The following is a 17,124-nucleotide window of genomic DNA, read 5'->3' on the forward strand; positions in this document are numbered from 1 at the left end:
CCCCCTACTGTAAATGATAAGGATATTAGCAGTCACTGAGGGGTTCTGTGCCCCCCATATAAAGGCACAAGGCTGCAGGCTGAGTTATACAGGGAACTCTGAGTATCACTCATGTATTATAAGGGATAATGTACCCCCTACTGTGAATGATAAGGATATTAGCAGTCACTGAGGGGTTCTGTGCCCCCCATATAAAGGCACAAGGCTGCAGGCTGAGTTATACAGGGAACTCTGAGTATCACTCATGTATTATTAAGGGATAATGTACCCCCTACTGTGAATGATAAGGATATTAGCAGTCACTGAGGGGTTCTGTGCCCCCATATAAAGGCACAAGGCTGCAGGCTGAGTTATACAGGGAACTCTGAGTATCACTCATGTATTATAAGGGATACTGTACCCCCTACTGTAAATGATAAGGATATTAGCAGTCACTGAGGGGTTCTGTGCCCATATAAAGGCACAAGGCTGCAGGCTGAGTTATACAGGGAACTCTGAGTATCACTCATGTATTATAAGGGATACTGTACCCCCTACTGTAAATGATAAGGATATTAGCAGTCACTGAGGGATTCTGTGCCCCCCATATAAAGGCACAAGGCTGTAAATGAGCCTTTATATCTCTGCCAGGGGAAGCCGGTCCCTCTATTATCAATGCCTGTCAGCAATCAGAGGGTTAATACGAGTGTTTGGCCAATTGTTCTCATCATCTAAATTCAGTATAAACCAATAAACAGAACAGGGGGATACTATAACCCCGGAGAGACGCGGCTCCATTCAATTTATTTCCGTGCCCCCTGTATTAACCTATTTACCTTTCCATATGGCAAATAGAGGGAGTCCATAGGGCCGCCCCCAGCCCCCGACCAATCACAAGCTGCCGGGGCATCGCTAAGCTCAGACCCCCACCCAGAGAAAATGGCAACGTCGGTGGGTTATTTTCCCATGAATTTACATTTTAACCTTTTGTGTTGGGCGCAATGTGTGGGGGGCAGGGGGGGCTGCACCCGTATTTTGCCCACTTTCCCCTTTCTCCCTACATGGGGTGCAACTCCGCTCAGCACCACTAGGAGGCAGTGTACAGACCTGGCAGGCTGGGGGACAATTTGCAATTGGTCCCATTTTTTATTTGTGGTTTTGTAATTATTTCACTTTTTGTTCTCCCGTTTGGAATTTCAGCAGCTGTCTGGTTGCTAGGGTCCAAATTACCTTAGCGACCAGGCATTGGTTTGAATGAGAGACTGGTATATGAATAGCGGAGGGGCTGAATAGAAAGATAAGGAATAAAAAGTCACAATAACAATAAAACTGGAGCCTCACAGAGCAATAGGGTTTGGCTGCCAGGGTCAGTGACCCCCATTTGAAAGAGGGCAAATCATTTAAAAACTATGATAAATAATGAAGACCAATTGAAAAGCTGCTTAGAATTGTCCATTCACTAAAAGTTAACTAAAAGGTGAACCTCCCCTTTAAGATAGAATCGCCTTTGCTCTAATCTGATTGGATCCCTCTTGTCTGCTGGAAGGGCCTATCGGAGAGTTTGTACCGCCTGTAGGAAGCAATATGACAGCTCCCACTCAGAGGCAGCCCCGGGGGAGCACGGTGACAAGCAACGCCGGGGGTAAGTGATCCGGGACTAGGGGTAGGTACTTGCCTGGCACCCGGGTCAGACTGAGCTGCCGGTGGGCTCTGCACCCCCCAGTGCACCCTGCCCACCCCCCATGCACCCCTGCCCACTCCCCGGTGCACCCCTGCCCACCCCAGTTGCACCCCTTTGCCACCCCCCCGTGCACCCCTCTGGCCCAACCCCACAGGGCACCCCTGCCCACCCCCCGTGCATCCCTGCCCCACCCCCCGTGCACCCCTGCCCACCCCCAAGCTGCACCCTACACAACCCCAGTGCACCCCTGCCCAACCCCCCTGCACCCCTGCCCACCCCCACCGTGCACCTGCCACCCCCGTGATCCCTGCCCACCCTCGTGGCACCCCTGCCACCCCCGTGCACCCCTGCCCACCCCCCGTGCATCCTGCCACCACCCGGTGCACCCCTGCCCACCCCCCGTGCATCCCTGCCCACCCCCCGTGCACCCCTGCCCACCCCCCGTGCACCCCTGCCCACCCCCGTGCATTCCAGCTGCCCTACCCCCCGTGCATTCCCTGCCCACCCCCCCGCTGCATCCCTCCCACCCCCAGTGCACCCCTGCCCACCCCCAGTGCATCCCCTGCCCACCCCCAGTGCCTATCGCCCTGCCCACCCCCAGTGCACCCCTGCCCACCCCCAGTGGCACCTGCACCCTACCCCCCTAGACCTGCCCTGATATACAATACCAATGAAAGTGAGGTAACCGGACCCAAGGTAATATAAACACTTATGGATAAAATAGCATTTCCCGTTATCTTCCCCTTTTACCATTTCTGCCCTGGGAATGTTTGTGCCTGTGTAGGAGGGGGGTCCCCAGGCCCCAGGTTCGGGTGCCGAGGGGCTACAGGAAATGAGCCCCAATGATTTGTGTCTGGGCCGGTAACTCGGCGCCTCGGACTCCCGGCGCAGTCGCCATATACAGAGCAAAGTCAGGGTGCCCCCCCCGGGGTAGGATCTGCCCCACTCACTGCTCCATATGGAATGCAGGAAGGTTTCTCACTGCCCCCCGCCCCATGTGATTTGTGGTTTCCTAGGAGACAACAGTGGGTCCGAAGGGTCTGATCTCATACTGCATATTAAAGGGGAAGTTAAGGGGAGTATTTCATTCCTGCAGGGGCATTTCCTAGGGTGACAGAATTTTATTTTATTTTATTAACACCCCAATTTTAATTTCCTGCCCCCCCCGCTGGGGCCCCATAAGGTCCTTCATCATCAGGCCACGCCCCCTGACGGTTCCTTATTGTGCCATTATATTACTATAATATCCTTAGATTATATACAGTCGGGTCATTTCCCTATCGACCAACTGTAATTCAATTCCTTATAAACGTGCATTAGTGATGTCAGTAGGTCATGGAAGTGCGACTACAATTTCATGACAATCAATCAAAACATGAAATTATTAACCCCCTTACTTTGTTTTGGTCCTGCTGGCATAACAGTGGGTGTGGCATTGTATAGATGGGTGTGGCTAAACAAACATCAAATTAGAGACAACCCATCCCCAGGATAGACCACGCCTTATTCACAGGAAATATTATCCCTACAAATAATACAGTGAGAAGCCTTTGATTGGTCTGATTATCCCTCAGTTTGTGACTAATTAGCCCCACAATTACACTCTGTATCCTTTAATCATTGTCTCAAACCCTACGTTACCTTGTATTACCCCCCCCCCCCCGGGCCCTTGTATTATTCTCCTCTCCTCCTCGATACATGGGAATGTAAGTGTGCGCAACCCCATCTTAGCGGTGGTTGACCCCCATGGTCTTCTAAGTAATATCTGTAACCTGTTTATGGACTCTAAGGCAGCCCAGCTTCTGAAGGCCAGTTTAGGGCGTGTGCATATGGGCTGTGTGCACTAGTGCTATTTTGTGCCCGGGTTCACATCGTGATACTATCAGCAGGTGTGACGGTTTACCCCAATGTTTTAGTGATTATCTGTTAAACCCTCTTGTATGGCTAAGGGGAGCCCAAGCCTGAAGGCCAGTTAGGGGGATTTGGAGGCAGTGCTTATTGTGTGCCCTGGGTTACCCCTGGGCTATAGCGGCGTGTTGAATCCCCGTTCCCCCCGTGACTGTTACCCCAATGTTTTTAGCTATTATCTGTAACCTGCTTATGGGCTAAGGAGCCCAGCCTGAACGGCCAGTTAGGGGGGGTATTGGGTTGAGTGCTATCTTATGTGCCCACTGTATGGCGGTACCCCTGGACACTCTACTAGCGCCGTGCTGTTACCCCAATGTTTCTTATCATACTCATGAAACTTGTTATGGGCTACGGGGGCCCAGCCCTGAAGCCATTTAGCGAGGGATTTGGGGTGCGATATCCTGGTCGCGTCATTATTGTGCCCTCGCGGGTACCGCCTGCGAACTTATGAGCGGCGCCTGGATGATTACCCATTTTCTTATATATCTGTAACCTCGGTCTTGATGCCTTTAAGGCGGCCCAGTCCTGAAGGCCCACGTTTACGGCGTGGCCGTGATCTTGCGGCGTCGCCTATTTGCCTCGTGCACTGCCTGTACCCTGAATGACTTCGGCTATAGCGGTCTATCGCGCACTCTAACCTCTATACTCTCCACTGATGTCGTTCCAGCTATATATCATGTGCCTTTTTATGTCGCATAAGCCAGCTTACACAAATCACCTTACTAGGGGGGCGCCGCATTTATGACTACTTAGCAGCCTGATAGTCGCCGCTTTTGTGGCCCTCTGTGTTGTAAAGCCATCCTGAACGGTTAATAGCCGGGTCGCGCTGCGCGTGATCTCGTTACTTTACTCTCACATCGCATCAATGTCATATCATGTCTCAACTCTGACTTATGGGCTACATGGGGCCCATAGCCTTGCACGCCATTGTTAAGGGTCCTTGGATTTGGAGAGTGCGAGATGCTTTATTTGTGGCCCATCGGGATACCCCTGGAAAACTCATAGCGTGTCGTGATCTTTGTTCACCCCAAGTTCTCCTATATTATCTGTGTAGGAGCTGGGCTTTATGCGATACCAGAAACACGCATCCTTGTTTCCCGACAAAGTTTTCCGCTTTAAAACCTCCACCTATCCAAGTTTTTTTAACTTTTTTCCCCCCTCCTTTTCTTGTGTTTGTCTCCCCAATTTACATATTAAGGATATCCTGCCGGGGCTCCCCTGCAGGGAAGACTGATACACCAAGAAACTAATAACTCTCCTAGGCTCTATCGATATCTTTAGGAATAGCACACATGTCATGCATATCCTAATGCTATTAATAGTATCCATTCGAGTCTAACGTCACGCAGCTCGACAAATCTCTTGCCCGACGCCTACAACCTACCAGCATGTCTTTCATCTATACTATACAAAGCAAATACACACGTATTACTTTTGATGCTCAATGTACATGACGCGAACCTCATCATGCTTCTTGCAGCTTACAAATATAACATGCTGGAGTCACCTCATTCTGAAATCTGCGTTAGTCACCAACTTTACAAACAACCTGCCTAGCATCCATGTTCTGTTATATCCTTTATGCTGCCTCCTATAATTTACAAAATTAGTGCCCCATCCCACCACTGTGCTAACTATCTTCCCTAGCGTAAAAAGAAAAGTACCGCAGTTAGAATCCGTTATTAGTGCAGTGAGCGAACCGCTTCCTTACACGATTATTTACTGTCGACGCTGTCGCCTCTCCTATAATTACAGTTGGTCCCTACTAGAGCTTCTTGGCTGAAGTACAGACGCGGAGCTGACACTCCTTTCTGTTAGGCGGTCACGGCGTATTGGGCTGAGAAGGAAAATAACCAGTGAAACATGTAATTCTAAACTTAGGGGCTGTTCCTGCTGATTGTGCTCTTAGTATCAGGGAATCCCTTATGTGCACCAATTAACGTTGTTTATGGTATCTCGATCATCGTTTACATGGGCTAATTGATAGCAATACTTATGGTGGCTGTTCCGCCTGTTAACTTGTGCTTAGACAGTGAGTGAATCCCTATTGTGCCATTAGTTTTAGGGTTATCCTCCTCTGTATCAGGCTGATGGCGCAAAATCTTAGGGGCTGTTCCTTGCAACCGTCTCGTAACTTGGATCTGTTAGTATACCCAGGGCAACTCCTATATGTCCATGTTTTAATATTGGTGTCGTCCTGTGCTGTACAGGCAATAATGGCGCAACATGATCTCTTAGGGGGTTGTTCCTGCTTGACTTTGTGCTTTACGCTCATTACAGCGGCCATATCCATGGCCCATTATGTTTCTTATGCGGTATCTCTTTCTGGCTACAGCTTATGATCGTGCAAACTTGGGGGCTGTCCTGCACTGAATTGTGTTCCTCAGTTACAGGCCCCCTTCGTATGGTTCCCTATGTTTTCCATATTATCCCCAGTATTCTCGATTGTCACCAGCGCTATGGGCAAATAACGATCATAGGGTCTGTTCGCTGGCTGAAATGTCGCTCATTAGTTACAGGGATGCCAATCCTCTATGTTGTCATAGATTTATCATATGGTGTATCTCTCTGCTACAGGCTATGAGCAAACTTATGGGGCTGTTCCTGCTGAATTGGCTTAGTTGCAGGAATCCCTATGTGCTATTTAGGTTATCGGTCGTATCTCTCTGTTACAGGTATGAGCAGAACTTAGAGGCTGCTTCCTGCTGAATTGTCGCGCTTTAGTGCAGGGGTATCCCTATGTGCCCATAGTTCCTATCGTATCCTCTGTAAGGCTATGAGCAAACTGAGGGGGCTGTTCCTGCCTGAATGGCTTATGCAAGGGAATCCCTATGTGCATAGGTTTATGGTATCTCTCTTACAGGCTTATGTGCAAACTGAGGGGCTGTCCTGTCTGAATATAGTGCTTAGCTACAGGGGAATCCTATGTCATAGTTTCTATGCTATCTCTCTGTACAGGCTCATGCAAACTTAGGGGTGTCTGTTCTTCTCGCTGAATTGTGTGCTTTAGTACAGGGGAATCCCTATTGTTGCCATAGTCACATGTTCGGGGCGTGTATGCTGCCGCCCCTTCCCCACCACGCCATGTCTTCTCAGCAAACACAGCGATCGCAAGGTATTTGAGACGGGCTAACATTCCAAGGGCAAGTTATTACTAAGGGAAATACTTTTATTCGATAACAGCTCGGCACCTTACAGTACTAAACCACCACAGACAATGGCCCAGGAACTGACTGATGTGTGACTATGTTCCCCAGCGCTCTTCCAGACCTGTTGCTTGTGATCTGATGCCCAAGATGTATATGGCACCTTATGTACATTTCCCACGTTGCGTTCAACTTCCATTTACCGTAATGCAGCAGTCTGCCTCTGCTTTATTGGCTGAGATTCTAAGCTATCGGTATTAAACAGAGCATTCTGTCACCAGTGGCACAGATTCCTTCGATCCCCCATTGTAAAGCAGCACGTCCTGCCCTGCTTTATGGCTGAGATTCCTAGCTATCTTGTATAATCAGAGATTTTCTGTCACAGGGACAATCCTATCCTGATCCCCTCCATTGTACCAGCCAGCCAAGCTCCCTTGCCTGTCCCTTCTCGATTAGGTCGCAGATTCCCAGTCCTGAGATCTGTATAACAGAGCATCTTCTGTCACAGTGGCAACAGATCCTATCTGCATCCCCCCATTGTAAGCAGCAGTCCCCCTGCGTTATGGCTGAGATTCTAAGCTATCGGTTATAACAGAGGCATTCTGTTCACAGAATTTGGCACCTGTATTTAGAACAGAATCGTCCTCCCATCTCACCGTGCTCGAAGCTCTCCCTGCCGCATCCACAGCTATGATTCAATAAAGCAGCTCGATCGGCACCCTAATCTAGACCAGGCAACTGTCCCGATCTCGCTCTGTCTGTCACTATCTATACGTGCATCCGTGAGGATGTTCTCATGGCTGCATTCTTAAGGTAGCATCTTCTCAACACCCAGGCTGTCTATGCCTACCTGTCTTAATTCCAGCTATGTGCCGTCGACACAGCATCACCAACTATAGCCTACATCCCCCCCTTACCTAATAGCAGGCTCCTTCTGCAGCCCGCTGGCTGTGCCCTCGCGTTTATTGGCTGTGAGTACATCTTAACTCAGTTCGTACTATGCTCTGCATCGTGGAGTCTATAACAAGCACTATTCATGTCACAGTGGTCACATGACTCCTACGATCTGCTGTGTGATCACCCCCTACTGCTAGATCGGCCAGCAGTCCGTGCCCCTGCTTTATCTGCGCTGATAGATTCTAGCTATCTGTATAACAGAGCATTCTGTCACAGTGGCACAGATCCTATCTGATCCCCCCATTGTAAGCACAGCAGTCCTGCCCTGCTTTATGGCTGAGATTCTAGCTATCTGTATATACAGAGCATTCTGTCACAGTGGCACAGATCCTATCTGATCCCCCCAAGCAGCAGTCCTGCCCTGCTTTATGGCTGAGATTCTAGCTATCTGTATAACAGAGCATTCTGTCACAGTGGCACAGATCCTATCTGATCCCCCCATTGTAAGCAGCAGTCCCTGCCCTGCTTTATGGCTGAGATTCTAGCTATCTGTATATACAGAGCATTCTGTCCAGTGGCACAGATCCTATCTGATCCCCCCATTGTAAGCAGCAGTCCTGCCCTTGCTTTATGGCTGAGATTCTAGCTATCTGTATAACAGAGCATTCTGTCACAGTGGCACAGATCCTATCTGATCCCCCCATTGTAAGCAGCAGTCCTGCCCTGCTTTATGGCTGAGATTCTAGCTATCTGTATAACAGAGCATTCTGTCACAGTGGCACAGATCCTATCTGATCCCCCCCATTGTAAGCAGCAGTCCTGCCCTGCTTTATGGCTGAGATTCTAGCTATCTGTATAACAGAGCATTCTGTCACAGTGGCACAGATCCTATCTGATCCCCCATTGTAAGCAGCAGTCCTGCCCTGCTTTATGGCTGAGATTCTAGCTATCTGTATAACAGAGCATTCTGTCACAGTGGCACAGATCCTATCTGATCCCCCCCCATTGTAAGCAGCAGTCCTGCCCTGCTTTATGGCTGAGATTCTAGCTATCTGTATAACAGAGCATTCTGTCACAGTGGCACAGATCCTATCGTGATCCCCCCCATTGTAAGCAGCAGTCCTGCCCTGCTTTATGGCTGAGATTCTAGCTATCTGTATAACAGAGCATTCTGTCACAGTGGCACAGATCCTATCTGATCCCCCCCCATTGTAAGCAGCAGTCCTGCCCTGCTTTATGGCTGAGATTCTAGCTATCTGGTATAACAGAGCATTCTGCACAGTGGCACAGATCCTATCTGATCCCCCCATTGTAAGCAGCAGTCCTGCCCTGCTTTATGGCTGAGATTCTAGCTATCTGTATAACAGAGCATTGCTGTCACAGTGGCACAGATCCTATCTGATCCCCCCATTGTAAGCAGCAGTCCTGCCCTGCTTTATGCTGAGATTCTAGCTATCTGTATAACAGAGCATTCTGTCACAGTGGCACAGATCCTATCTGATCCCCCCCATTGTAAGGCAGCAGTCCTGCCCCTGCTTTATGGCTGAGATTCTAGCTATCTGTATAACAGAGCATTCTGTCACAGTGGCAGCAAGATCCTATCTGATCCCCCCCATTGTAAGCAGCAGTCCTGCCCTGCTTTATGGCTGAGATTCTAGCTATCTGTAGTAACAGAGGCATTCTGTCACGAGTGGCACAGATCCTATCTGATCCCCCCATTGTAAGCAGCAGTCCTGCCCTGCTTTATGGCTGAGATTCTAGGCTATCTGTATAAACAGAGCATTCTGTCACAGTGGCACAGATCCTATCTGATCCCCCCATTGTAAGCAGCAGTCCTGCCCTGCTTTATGGCTGAGATTCTAGGCTATCTGTATAACAGAGGCATTCTGTCACAGTGGCACAGATCCTATCTGATCCCCCCCATGTAAGCAGCAGTCCTGCCCTGCTTTATGCTGAGATTCTAGCTAATCTGTATAACAGAGCATTCTGTCAACGTGGCACAGATCCTATCCTGATCCCCCCATTGTAAGCAGCAGTCCTGCCCTGGCTTTATGGCTGAAGATTCTAGCTATCTGTATAAACAGAGCATTCTGTCACAGTGCACAGATCCTATCTGATCCCCCCCATTGTAAGCAGCAGTCCTGCCCTGCTTTATGGCGGAGATTCTAGCTATCTGTATAACAGAGCATCTGTCACAGTGGCACAGATCCTATCTGATCCCCCATTGTAAGCAGCAGTCCTGCCCTGCTTTATGGCTGAGATTCTAGCTATCTGTATAACAGAGCATCTGTCACAGTGGCACAGATCCTATCTGATCCCCCCATTGTAAGCAGCAGTCCTGCCCTGCTTTATGGGCTGACGATTCTAGCTATCTGTATAACAGAGCATTCTGTCACAGTGGCACAGATCCTATCTGATCCCCCCATTGTAAGCAGGCAGTCCTGCCCTGCTTTATGGCTGAGATTCTAGCTATCTGTATAACAGAGCATTCTGTCACAGTGGCACAGATCCTATCTGATCCCCCCATTGTAAGCAGCAGTCCTGCCCTGCTTTATGGCTGAGATTCTAGCTATCTGTATAACAGAGCATTCTGTCACAGTGGCACAGATCCTATCTGATCCCCCCATTGTAAGCAGCAGTCCTGCCCTGCTTTATGGCTGAGATTTCTAGCTATCTGTATAACAGAGCATTCTGTCACAGTGGCACAATCCTATCTGATCCCCCATTGTAAGCAGCAGTCCTGCCCCTGCTTTATGGCTGAGATTCTAGCTATCTGTATAACAGAGCATTCTGTCCACAGTGGCACAGAGCCTATCTGATCCCCCCCATTGTAAGCAGCAGTCCTGCCCTGCTTTATGGCTGAGATTCTAGCTATCTGTATAACAGAGGGGTCCCTAAAAGGAGCTGTAACTTTAAGCGATGCCCCCGGGCACCTACAGAGGGAAGTGACACTGGGTGCTATTTTGGGGCAGATTATCACATTATGAGAGGAAGCAGTTCTGTGAGGTTAGGGTGTTGCTCAGTAGGATGGGTCTCACTGGGTGACTCACTCACTGAAAGCTTTTAGCACCCGGTGCTGTCACTCCCTATAGTCACTAGGGACCCACATCCAATAGAAGGTGATTCATTTTATGTGCGATGTAAAGCGGCGACATAAAGCTGCGTCTGGGGGTACAGATAAAGGTCCGGGGTAAAGAGAAACCCAAAGTACAGCAGTTATTTCATTGGAAGATTCTTTGGAGATGGTAGAAAATTAGTAGGAAGATGGGGACAGTAGGGGCGAAGGATGGAGGACAGTAGGGCAAGATGAGGGACAGTAGGCAAGATGGGACACAGATGGAGACATTAGGCACAGATGGACATAGGGCAAGATGGAGACAGTAGGGCAATGGAGACAGTAGGGCAAGATGGAGACAGTAGCAGCAAGATGGAGACAGTAGGGCAAGATTGGAGACAGTAGGGCAAGATGGAGACAGTAGGGCAAGTGGGAGACAGTAGGGCAAGATGGAGGCAAGTAGGGCAAGATGGGAGGCGCATGTAGGGCAGACTGGAGGCTAGTAGGGCAAGATAGAGACAGTGTAGGGCCAAGTTATCGGGGACAGTAGAGGCAAGATGAAGACAGTAGGGCAAGGGATGGGGACAGTTAGGGCAAGGCCATGGGGACAGTAGGGCAAGATGGGGACAGTATGGGGCAAAGATGGAGACAGTAGGGCAAGATGGAGGACAGTAGGACAACGATGGAGACAGTCAGGGCAAGAGATGGGACGAGTAGGGCAACGATGGCAGAACACGTAGGGCTAAGATGGAGGCAGTAGGGCAAGATGGAGACAGTAGGGCAAGATGTGAGACAGTAGGGGGCTAATGATGGGACCTAGTACGGCTAAGATGGAAACAGTAGGGGGCCAAGTATGGAGAGCAGTAGGGCATAGTGAGACGTAGGAGGGCAAGATGGAGACAGTAGGGCAGACGGGGACAGGCCCTAGGGCAAGACGGGGACAGTAGGACACGACGGGGACAGTAGGGCAAGACGGGGACAGTTGAGTGATGGTGACTGCAACTCCCAGCAGAGTTCATGTTCCTTTAACTAAATGCTTTCAGTCCCAACAAACTGGCTGGACAGAGCGCTAAGCAGGACAGACACTTGATTCACAAACACCAATCACAAATCAGTTCTAACATATCGGTTAATTCTCTGGCTTTTTCCACATTATTTTGGGGATCAGACCCACCGGCACATTACTGAGAGCTCTAGAGCCAGTGACAATGGGAAATCTAGAGACCGGGTGCTGCTGCCCCATTGGCTGTTTTTTCTTAGAGTAAAATAACAGGGTTATAACAGGGTTTCCTTGCCCTTTAATTGTTCCTAACGTGCTGTGTCTTTGTGTTTATTCTCTGCTTTGATCCCGTAGGTAAGTGAATATCTATAGTTTCCTTACGGGCCGATGAGAGCGCCCTCTGCTGGCTCGTCTGTTCACTACATGAGATTAACCCTTACATGGCAGCCCCGGGCCGGTCTGTGTAACAGGTCCCTTGTCCCCTTGTGTCACCCCTTATCCCAGATGTATGAATGTACATTGCTGTGTAGAACAGTAACACTATATATTATACATACAGTCGGGGAGTTGCAGTTCAACAACAGCTGGAAGTTGCATTGTGGACAATCACTGCTGCTCTGAGGGCCCCTAATAGCCCCCCTCTGCGCTGTTTTGTACCCCTAAGTCACTCAGCAAGAAACCCCATAGGAAGCCTTTATTCTGTATCCGCTTCTCCTGTGCTACAGTTGCAGTTGCGACTCCCCAGCAGATTTAGTGAGTGCAGAAGTACAGCTGCCGCCACACACACCTGGTCTGTCTTTATTGCCCTTTTAATCCCTATAAAGTCCCTGATTCCCCTCTGTATCTTTCCCCTGAGTTCCTACCACCCCTACTGGGAGTCGGATCCTTGTGCTGCCAGAAATGCCCCCCCAGAACCCCCTTCTCTCTCCTACATCTCTATTCACTGCACATGCTTTCAGCTCTGGGGCAAAAGGGGCAGTCATTTTGACCAACAAAGTGCCCAGTATTTGATTTTCCTTCCTCACCGCTTTACTGCACTGCTGCTCACTGTCTGGGTTTGGCTTTATTGGTTACTATTGGTTACTATTGGTTACTAATGGTTACTATTGGTTACTATGGGGGGGGGGTACTGCTAGGGGATTGGCCAGGATGCTGTGTATTAAAGTCTGGGCCCCACATTGGCTGGTTCTACCCCACTGTGCCCTCTGCTACCCCCTAGTACCTTCTGCCCCTCCCAGCAGTTCCATCTTTTGGGGCCCCCCTGCCCAATATCCCCCCCCCCCCCCCCCAGTCCCGGTACCCCCATGCCCCTCCCATGGCAGTTCTGACATGTTGGTGCCCCCTGGGGGCAGATTTGCTGAGATGTTGGAGAAAGAACCACTTGGGCCCAAACGAACCCCATTAGGAGCCGCAGACGGAACCTCCGGCCCAGCTGAGCCCCCCCGCACGGCACAGGGAGGGTTAAGGATAGAAACTTGTGCAACGCTGTGAGGCCACGCCCCTGTCGCGCTGATTGGCCGGACGGATGTGAGTGACAGGGCAGGGGGAGGAGCCGGGCTGGCAGCGCTGAGAGCTCAGAATCATGTTCAGCAGCGAATGGAGCGGCAGGTGGTACCGCCCGGCCCGGGACTCCGCTCTCTGTATCCACTACCTTCCTGGGGCGCTGGGCTCTGACCGGCCGGGGCACAGGGGCAACATCCACAGACCGGGGCAAGTGTAGGGTCCCCTCACCCCTGAGCTACAGACATTCTGCCGGGACCTCAAGTGTGGCCCCCGGGCCTATAGGTGCAGGGACCCCAACCGGAACTACTGACCCCCCTGGATTTACCCCCCCCCCCAACTCTCTGTCTGTACCTGCTGCTCCCTCTGAGGCTGCGATTCCTGCGACTTGTAGCACCGACAGGTACCTGAGCCCCCGGGGTGGGCACTGCCATAGGGACTGTGTGACTGGCACCCTGCCAGCCTGGGGACAAGCTCTGCCAACCCACCCACTCTGGTGCCCTAGCCAGCCAGGAGACTGTCACCCAGAGACTGAGAGACTGGCATGGTACCCACAGAGCAAGAGACTGGCATGGTACCCAGAGACCGGCACAGTACCCAGAGAGTGAGAGACTGACACTTTACCCAGAGACTGGCATGGTACCCAGAGAATGAGAGACTGGCATGGTACCCACAGAGTGAGAGACTGGCACAGTACGTAGCCCAGTGGGAAGAGAGTCCCTACCAGTTATTGCTGGGCACACCTGTGGCACAAGTGAGTACCAGGTGCCCCTCTGGCACCAGAGGCTCCTCCTTACCAATGAGCACCTACCTGCCTATCTGAGCTGCGGCTGCCAAGCCAGTGCCCATGATGGGTGACGGCTGGGGGTCTATAGAGTGCAGGAACAAGTCTGGCACTCCCCCCACAGTGCCCAGCCCCATGCACCCCCTGCCTGAGATGACCCACCAGTGGACGGTGGGCATGACGATGCTTATGGCGGCCATCATCCTCCTCATCGTCGTTGGCAACATCATGGTGATCGTGGCCATTGCCAAGAACCAGAGGCTCCAGACCCTGACCAACGTCTTCATCACTTCCTTGGCTTGTGCCGACCTGATCATGGGCCTGTTTGTTGTGCCCCTGGGAGCCACCTTGGTGGTCAGCGGCACATGGCTCTACGGGTCTACGTTCTGCGAGTTCTGGACCTCAGTGGACGTTCTGTGCGTTACGGCCAGCATCGAGACCCTGTGCATCATCGCCATAGACCGTTACATCGCCATCACCTCCCCTTTCCGCTACCAGAGCCTTCTGACCAAGGGCCGAGCCAAGGGGATAGTCTGCACCGTGTGGGGCATATCGGCCCTGGTCTCCTTCCTGCCCATCATGATGCACTGGTGGAGGGACACCGGGGACCCCGTGGCCCTGAGATGCTACGAGGATCCCGGCTGCTGTGACTTCGTCACCAACCGAGCCTACGCCATCGCCTCGTCCATCATCTCCTTCTACATCCCCCTCATCGTCATGATCTTTGTCTACATCAGGGTCTTCAAGGAGGCGCAGAAGCAGATGAAGAAGATCGACAAGTGCGAGGGGCGGTTCTCCCACAGCCACGTGCTGAGCCACGGCCGCTCCAGCCGCCGGATACTCTCCAAAATCCTGGTGGCCAAGGAGCAGAAGGCCCTAAAAACCCTTGGGATTATCATGGGCACCTTCACCATGTGTTGGTTGCCCTTCTTCTTGGCCAACGTGGTCAACGTTTTCTACCGGAACCTTATCCCGGACAAGCTCTTCCTGTTCCTCAACTGGTTGGGCTACGCCAACTCCATGTTCAACCCCATCATCTACTGCCGGAGCCCCGACTTCAGGAAGGCCTTCAAGAGACTCCTGTGTTGCCCCAAAAAGGCAGAGCGGCACCTCCACACGACCGGGGAGCTCTCCCGATACTCGGGGGGCTTTGTTAACTCTTTAGACACCAACGCTTTGGGTACGTGGTCTGAATGCAATGGGGTGCGGCCGACATTGGACTTAAACGGGTAATTTATTGTGGGTTGGGGAAGAGATTGAATAACGGGGGGCGCAGGGCCCCCAAATAATGGAAAGTTCCTATCAAACTCACCGCAGAATCTAGAGGGTCCCCTGAATAGCAGTGCATTCTGGGATATGTAGTTTATAACGGCTGCTGGGGGGGGTTGTCACAAAGGTGGAGTAAAGGGAAACTAGATTAATAGCGTAAAATTCCCATGCGTGAAACTGCCCCTACATGGCCGGGTCTGGGCAGCCTGACTTTAACCCCATTACTGCCCCGGCCATCTGGGGCATCTGTGGCCAGCTGGGGGGGGCAGTACGGAGGAATAAACTTCGTAATTGTAATTGAAAGAGGTGTCTGTAAGTTCTCTTCGGGGTCTGTTAATCGGCTGGCTTCTGTGATATTGTATCAGGAGTCAGAACCAGCAGTGCAGGGAAGGGAAAGGGACAGACACAGTGACAGTTACACATAACTATAAACCCAGTGAGAATGAGGAATGAATGGGTATTGGGGAGTTGTATCAGGAGTCAGAACCAGCAGTGCAGAGAAGGGAAAGGGACAGACACAGTGACAGTTACACATAACTATAAACCCAGTGAGAATGAGGAATGAATGGGTATTGGGGAGTTTGTATCAGGAGTCAGAACCAGCAGTGCAGAGAAGGGAAGGGACAGACACAGTGACAGTTACACATAACTATAAACCCAGTGAGAATGAGGAATGAATGGGTATTGGGGAGTTGTATCAGGAGTCAGAACCAGCAGTGCAGAGAAGGGAAAGGGACAGACACAGTGACAGTTACACATAACTATAAACCCAGTGAGAATGAGGAATGAATGGGTATTGGGGAGTTGTATCAGGAGTCAGAACCAGCAGTGCAGAGAAGGGAAAGGGACAGACACAGTGACAGTTACACATAACTATAAACCCAGTGAGAATGAGGAATGAATGGATATTGGGGAGTTGTATCAGGAGTCAGAACCAGCAGTGCAGGGAGGGAAAGGGACAGACACAGTGACAGTTACACATAACTATAAACCCAGTGAGAATGAGGAATGAATGGATATTGGGGAGTTGTATCAGGAGTCAGAACCAGCAGTGCAGGGAAGGGAAAGGGACAGACACAGTGACAGTTACACATAACTATAAACCCAGTGAGAATGAGGGATGAATGGATATTGGGGAGTTGTATCAGGAGTCAGAACCAGCAGTGCAGGGAAGGGAAAGGGACAGACACAGTGACAGTTACACATAACTATAAAACCCAGTGAGAATGAGGGATGAATGGGTATTGGGGAGTTGTATCAGGAGTCAGAACCAGCAGTGCAGGGAAGGGAAAGGGACAGACACAGTGACAGTTACACATAACTATAAACCCAGTGAGAATGAGGGATGAATGGATATTGGGGAGTTGTATCAGGAGTCAGAACCAGCAGTGCAGGGAAGGGAAAGGGACAGACACAGTGACAGTTACACATAACTATAAACCCAGTGAGAATGAGGGATGAATGGATATTGGGGAGTTGTATCAGGAGTCAGAACCAGCAGTGCAGGGAAGGGAAAGGGACAGACACAGTGACAGTTACACATAACTATAAACCCAGTGAGAATGAGGGATGAATGGATATTGGGGAGTTGTATCAGGAGTCAGAACCAGCAGTGCAGGGAAGGGAAAGGGACAGACACAGTGACAGTTACACATAACTATAAACCCAGTGAGAATGAGGGATGAATGGATATTGGGGAGTTGTATCAGGAGTCAGAACCAGCAGTGCAGGGAAGGGAAAGGGACAGACACAGTGACAGTTACACATAACTATAAACCCAGTGAGAATGAGGGATGAATGGGTATTGGGGAGTTGTATCAGGAGTCAGAACCAGCAGTGCAGGGAAGGGAAAGGGACAGACACAGTGACAGTTACACATAACTATAAACCCAGTGAGAATGAGGA

The 17,124-nt window shown here is 50.7% G+C and overlaps 1 protein-coding gene across 1 annotated transcript; it reads left to right on the forward strand.

The window, feature by feature from the left end:
- The first annotated feature begins 13,163 nt into the window (after positions 1-13,163).
- On the forward strand, positions 13,164-15,522 carry LOC116412276 (adrenoceptor beta 1). The gene has a single exon (XM_031906167.1). It carries the CDS (start codon positions 14,014-14,016, stop codon positions 15,181-15,183), a length of 1,170 nt encoding a protein of 389 aa, XP_031762027.1. The 5' UTR covers positions 13,164-14,013; the 3' UTR covers positions 15,184-15,522.
- Positions 15,523-17,124: the final 1,602 nt, after the last annotated feature.

Source organism: Xenopus tropicalis, chromosome 7 (assembly GCF_000004195.4).
Source record: "Xenopus tropicalis strain Nigerian chromosome 7, UCB_Xtro_10.0, whole genome shotgun sequence".
Classification (NCBI taxonomy): domain Eukaryota; kingdom Metazoa; phylum Chordata; class Amphibia; order Anura; family Pipidae; genus Xenopus; species Xenopus tropicalis.

Excerpts from the sequence above, each read along its gene's own strand:
- LOC116412276 (XM_031906167.1), top strand. The coding sequence starts at position 14,014 with ATGATGGGTGACGGCTGGGGGTCTATAGAGTGCAGGAACAAGTCTGGC.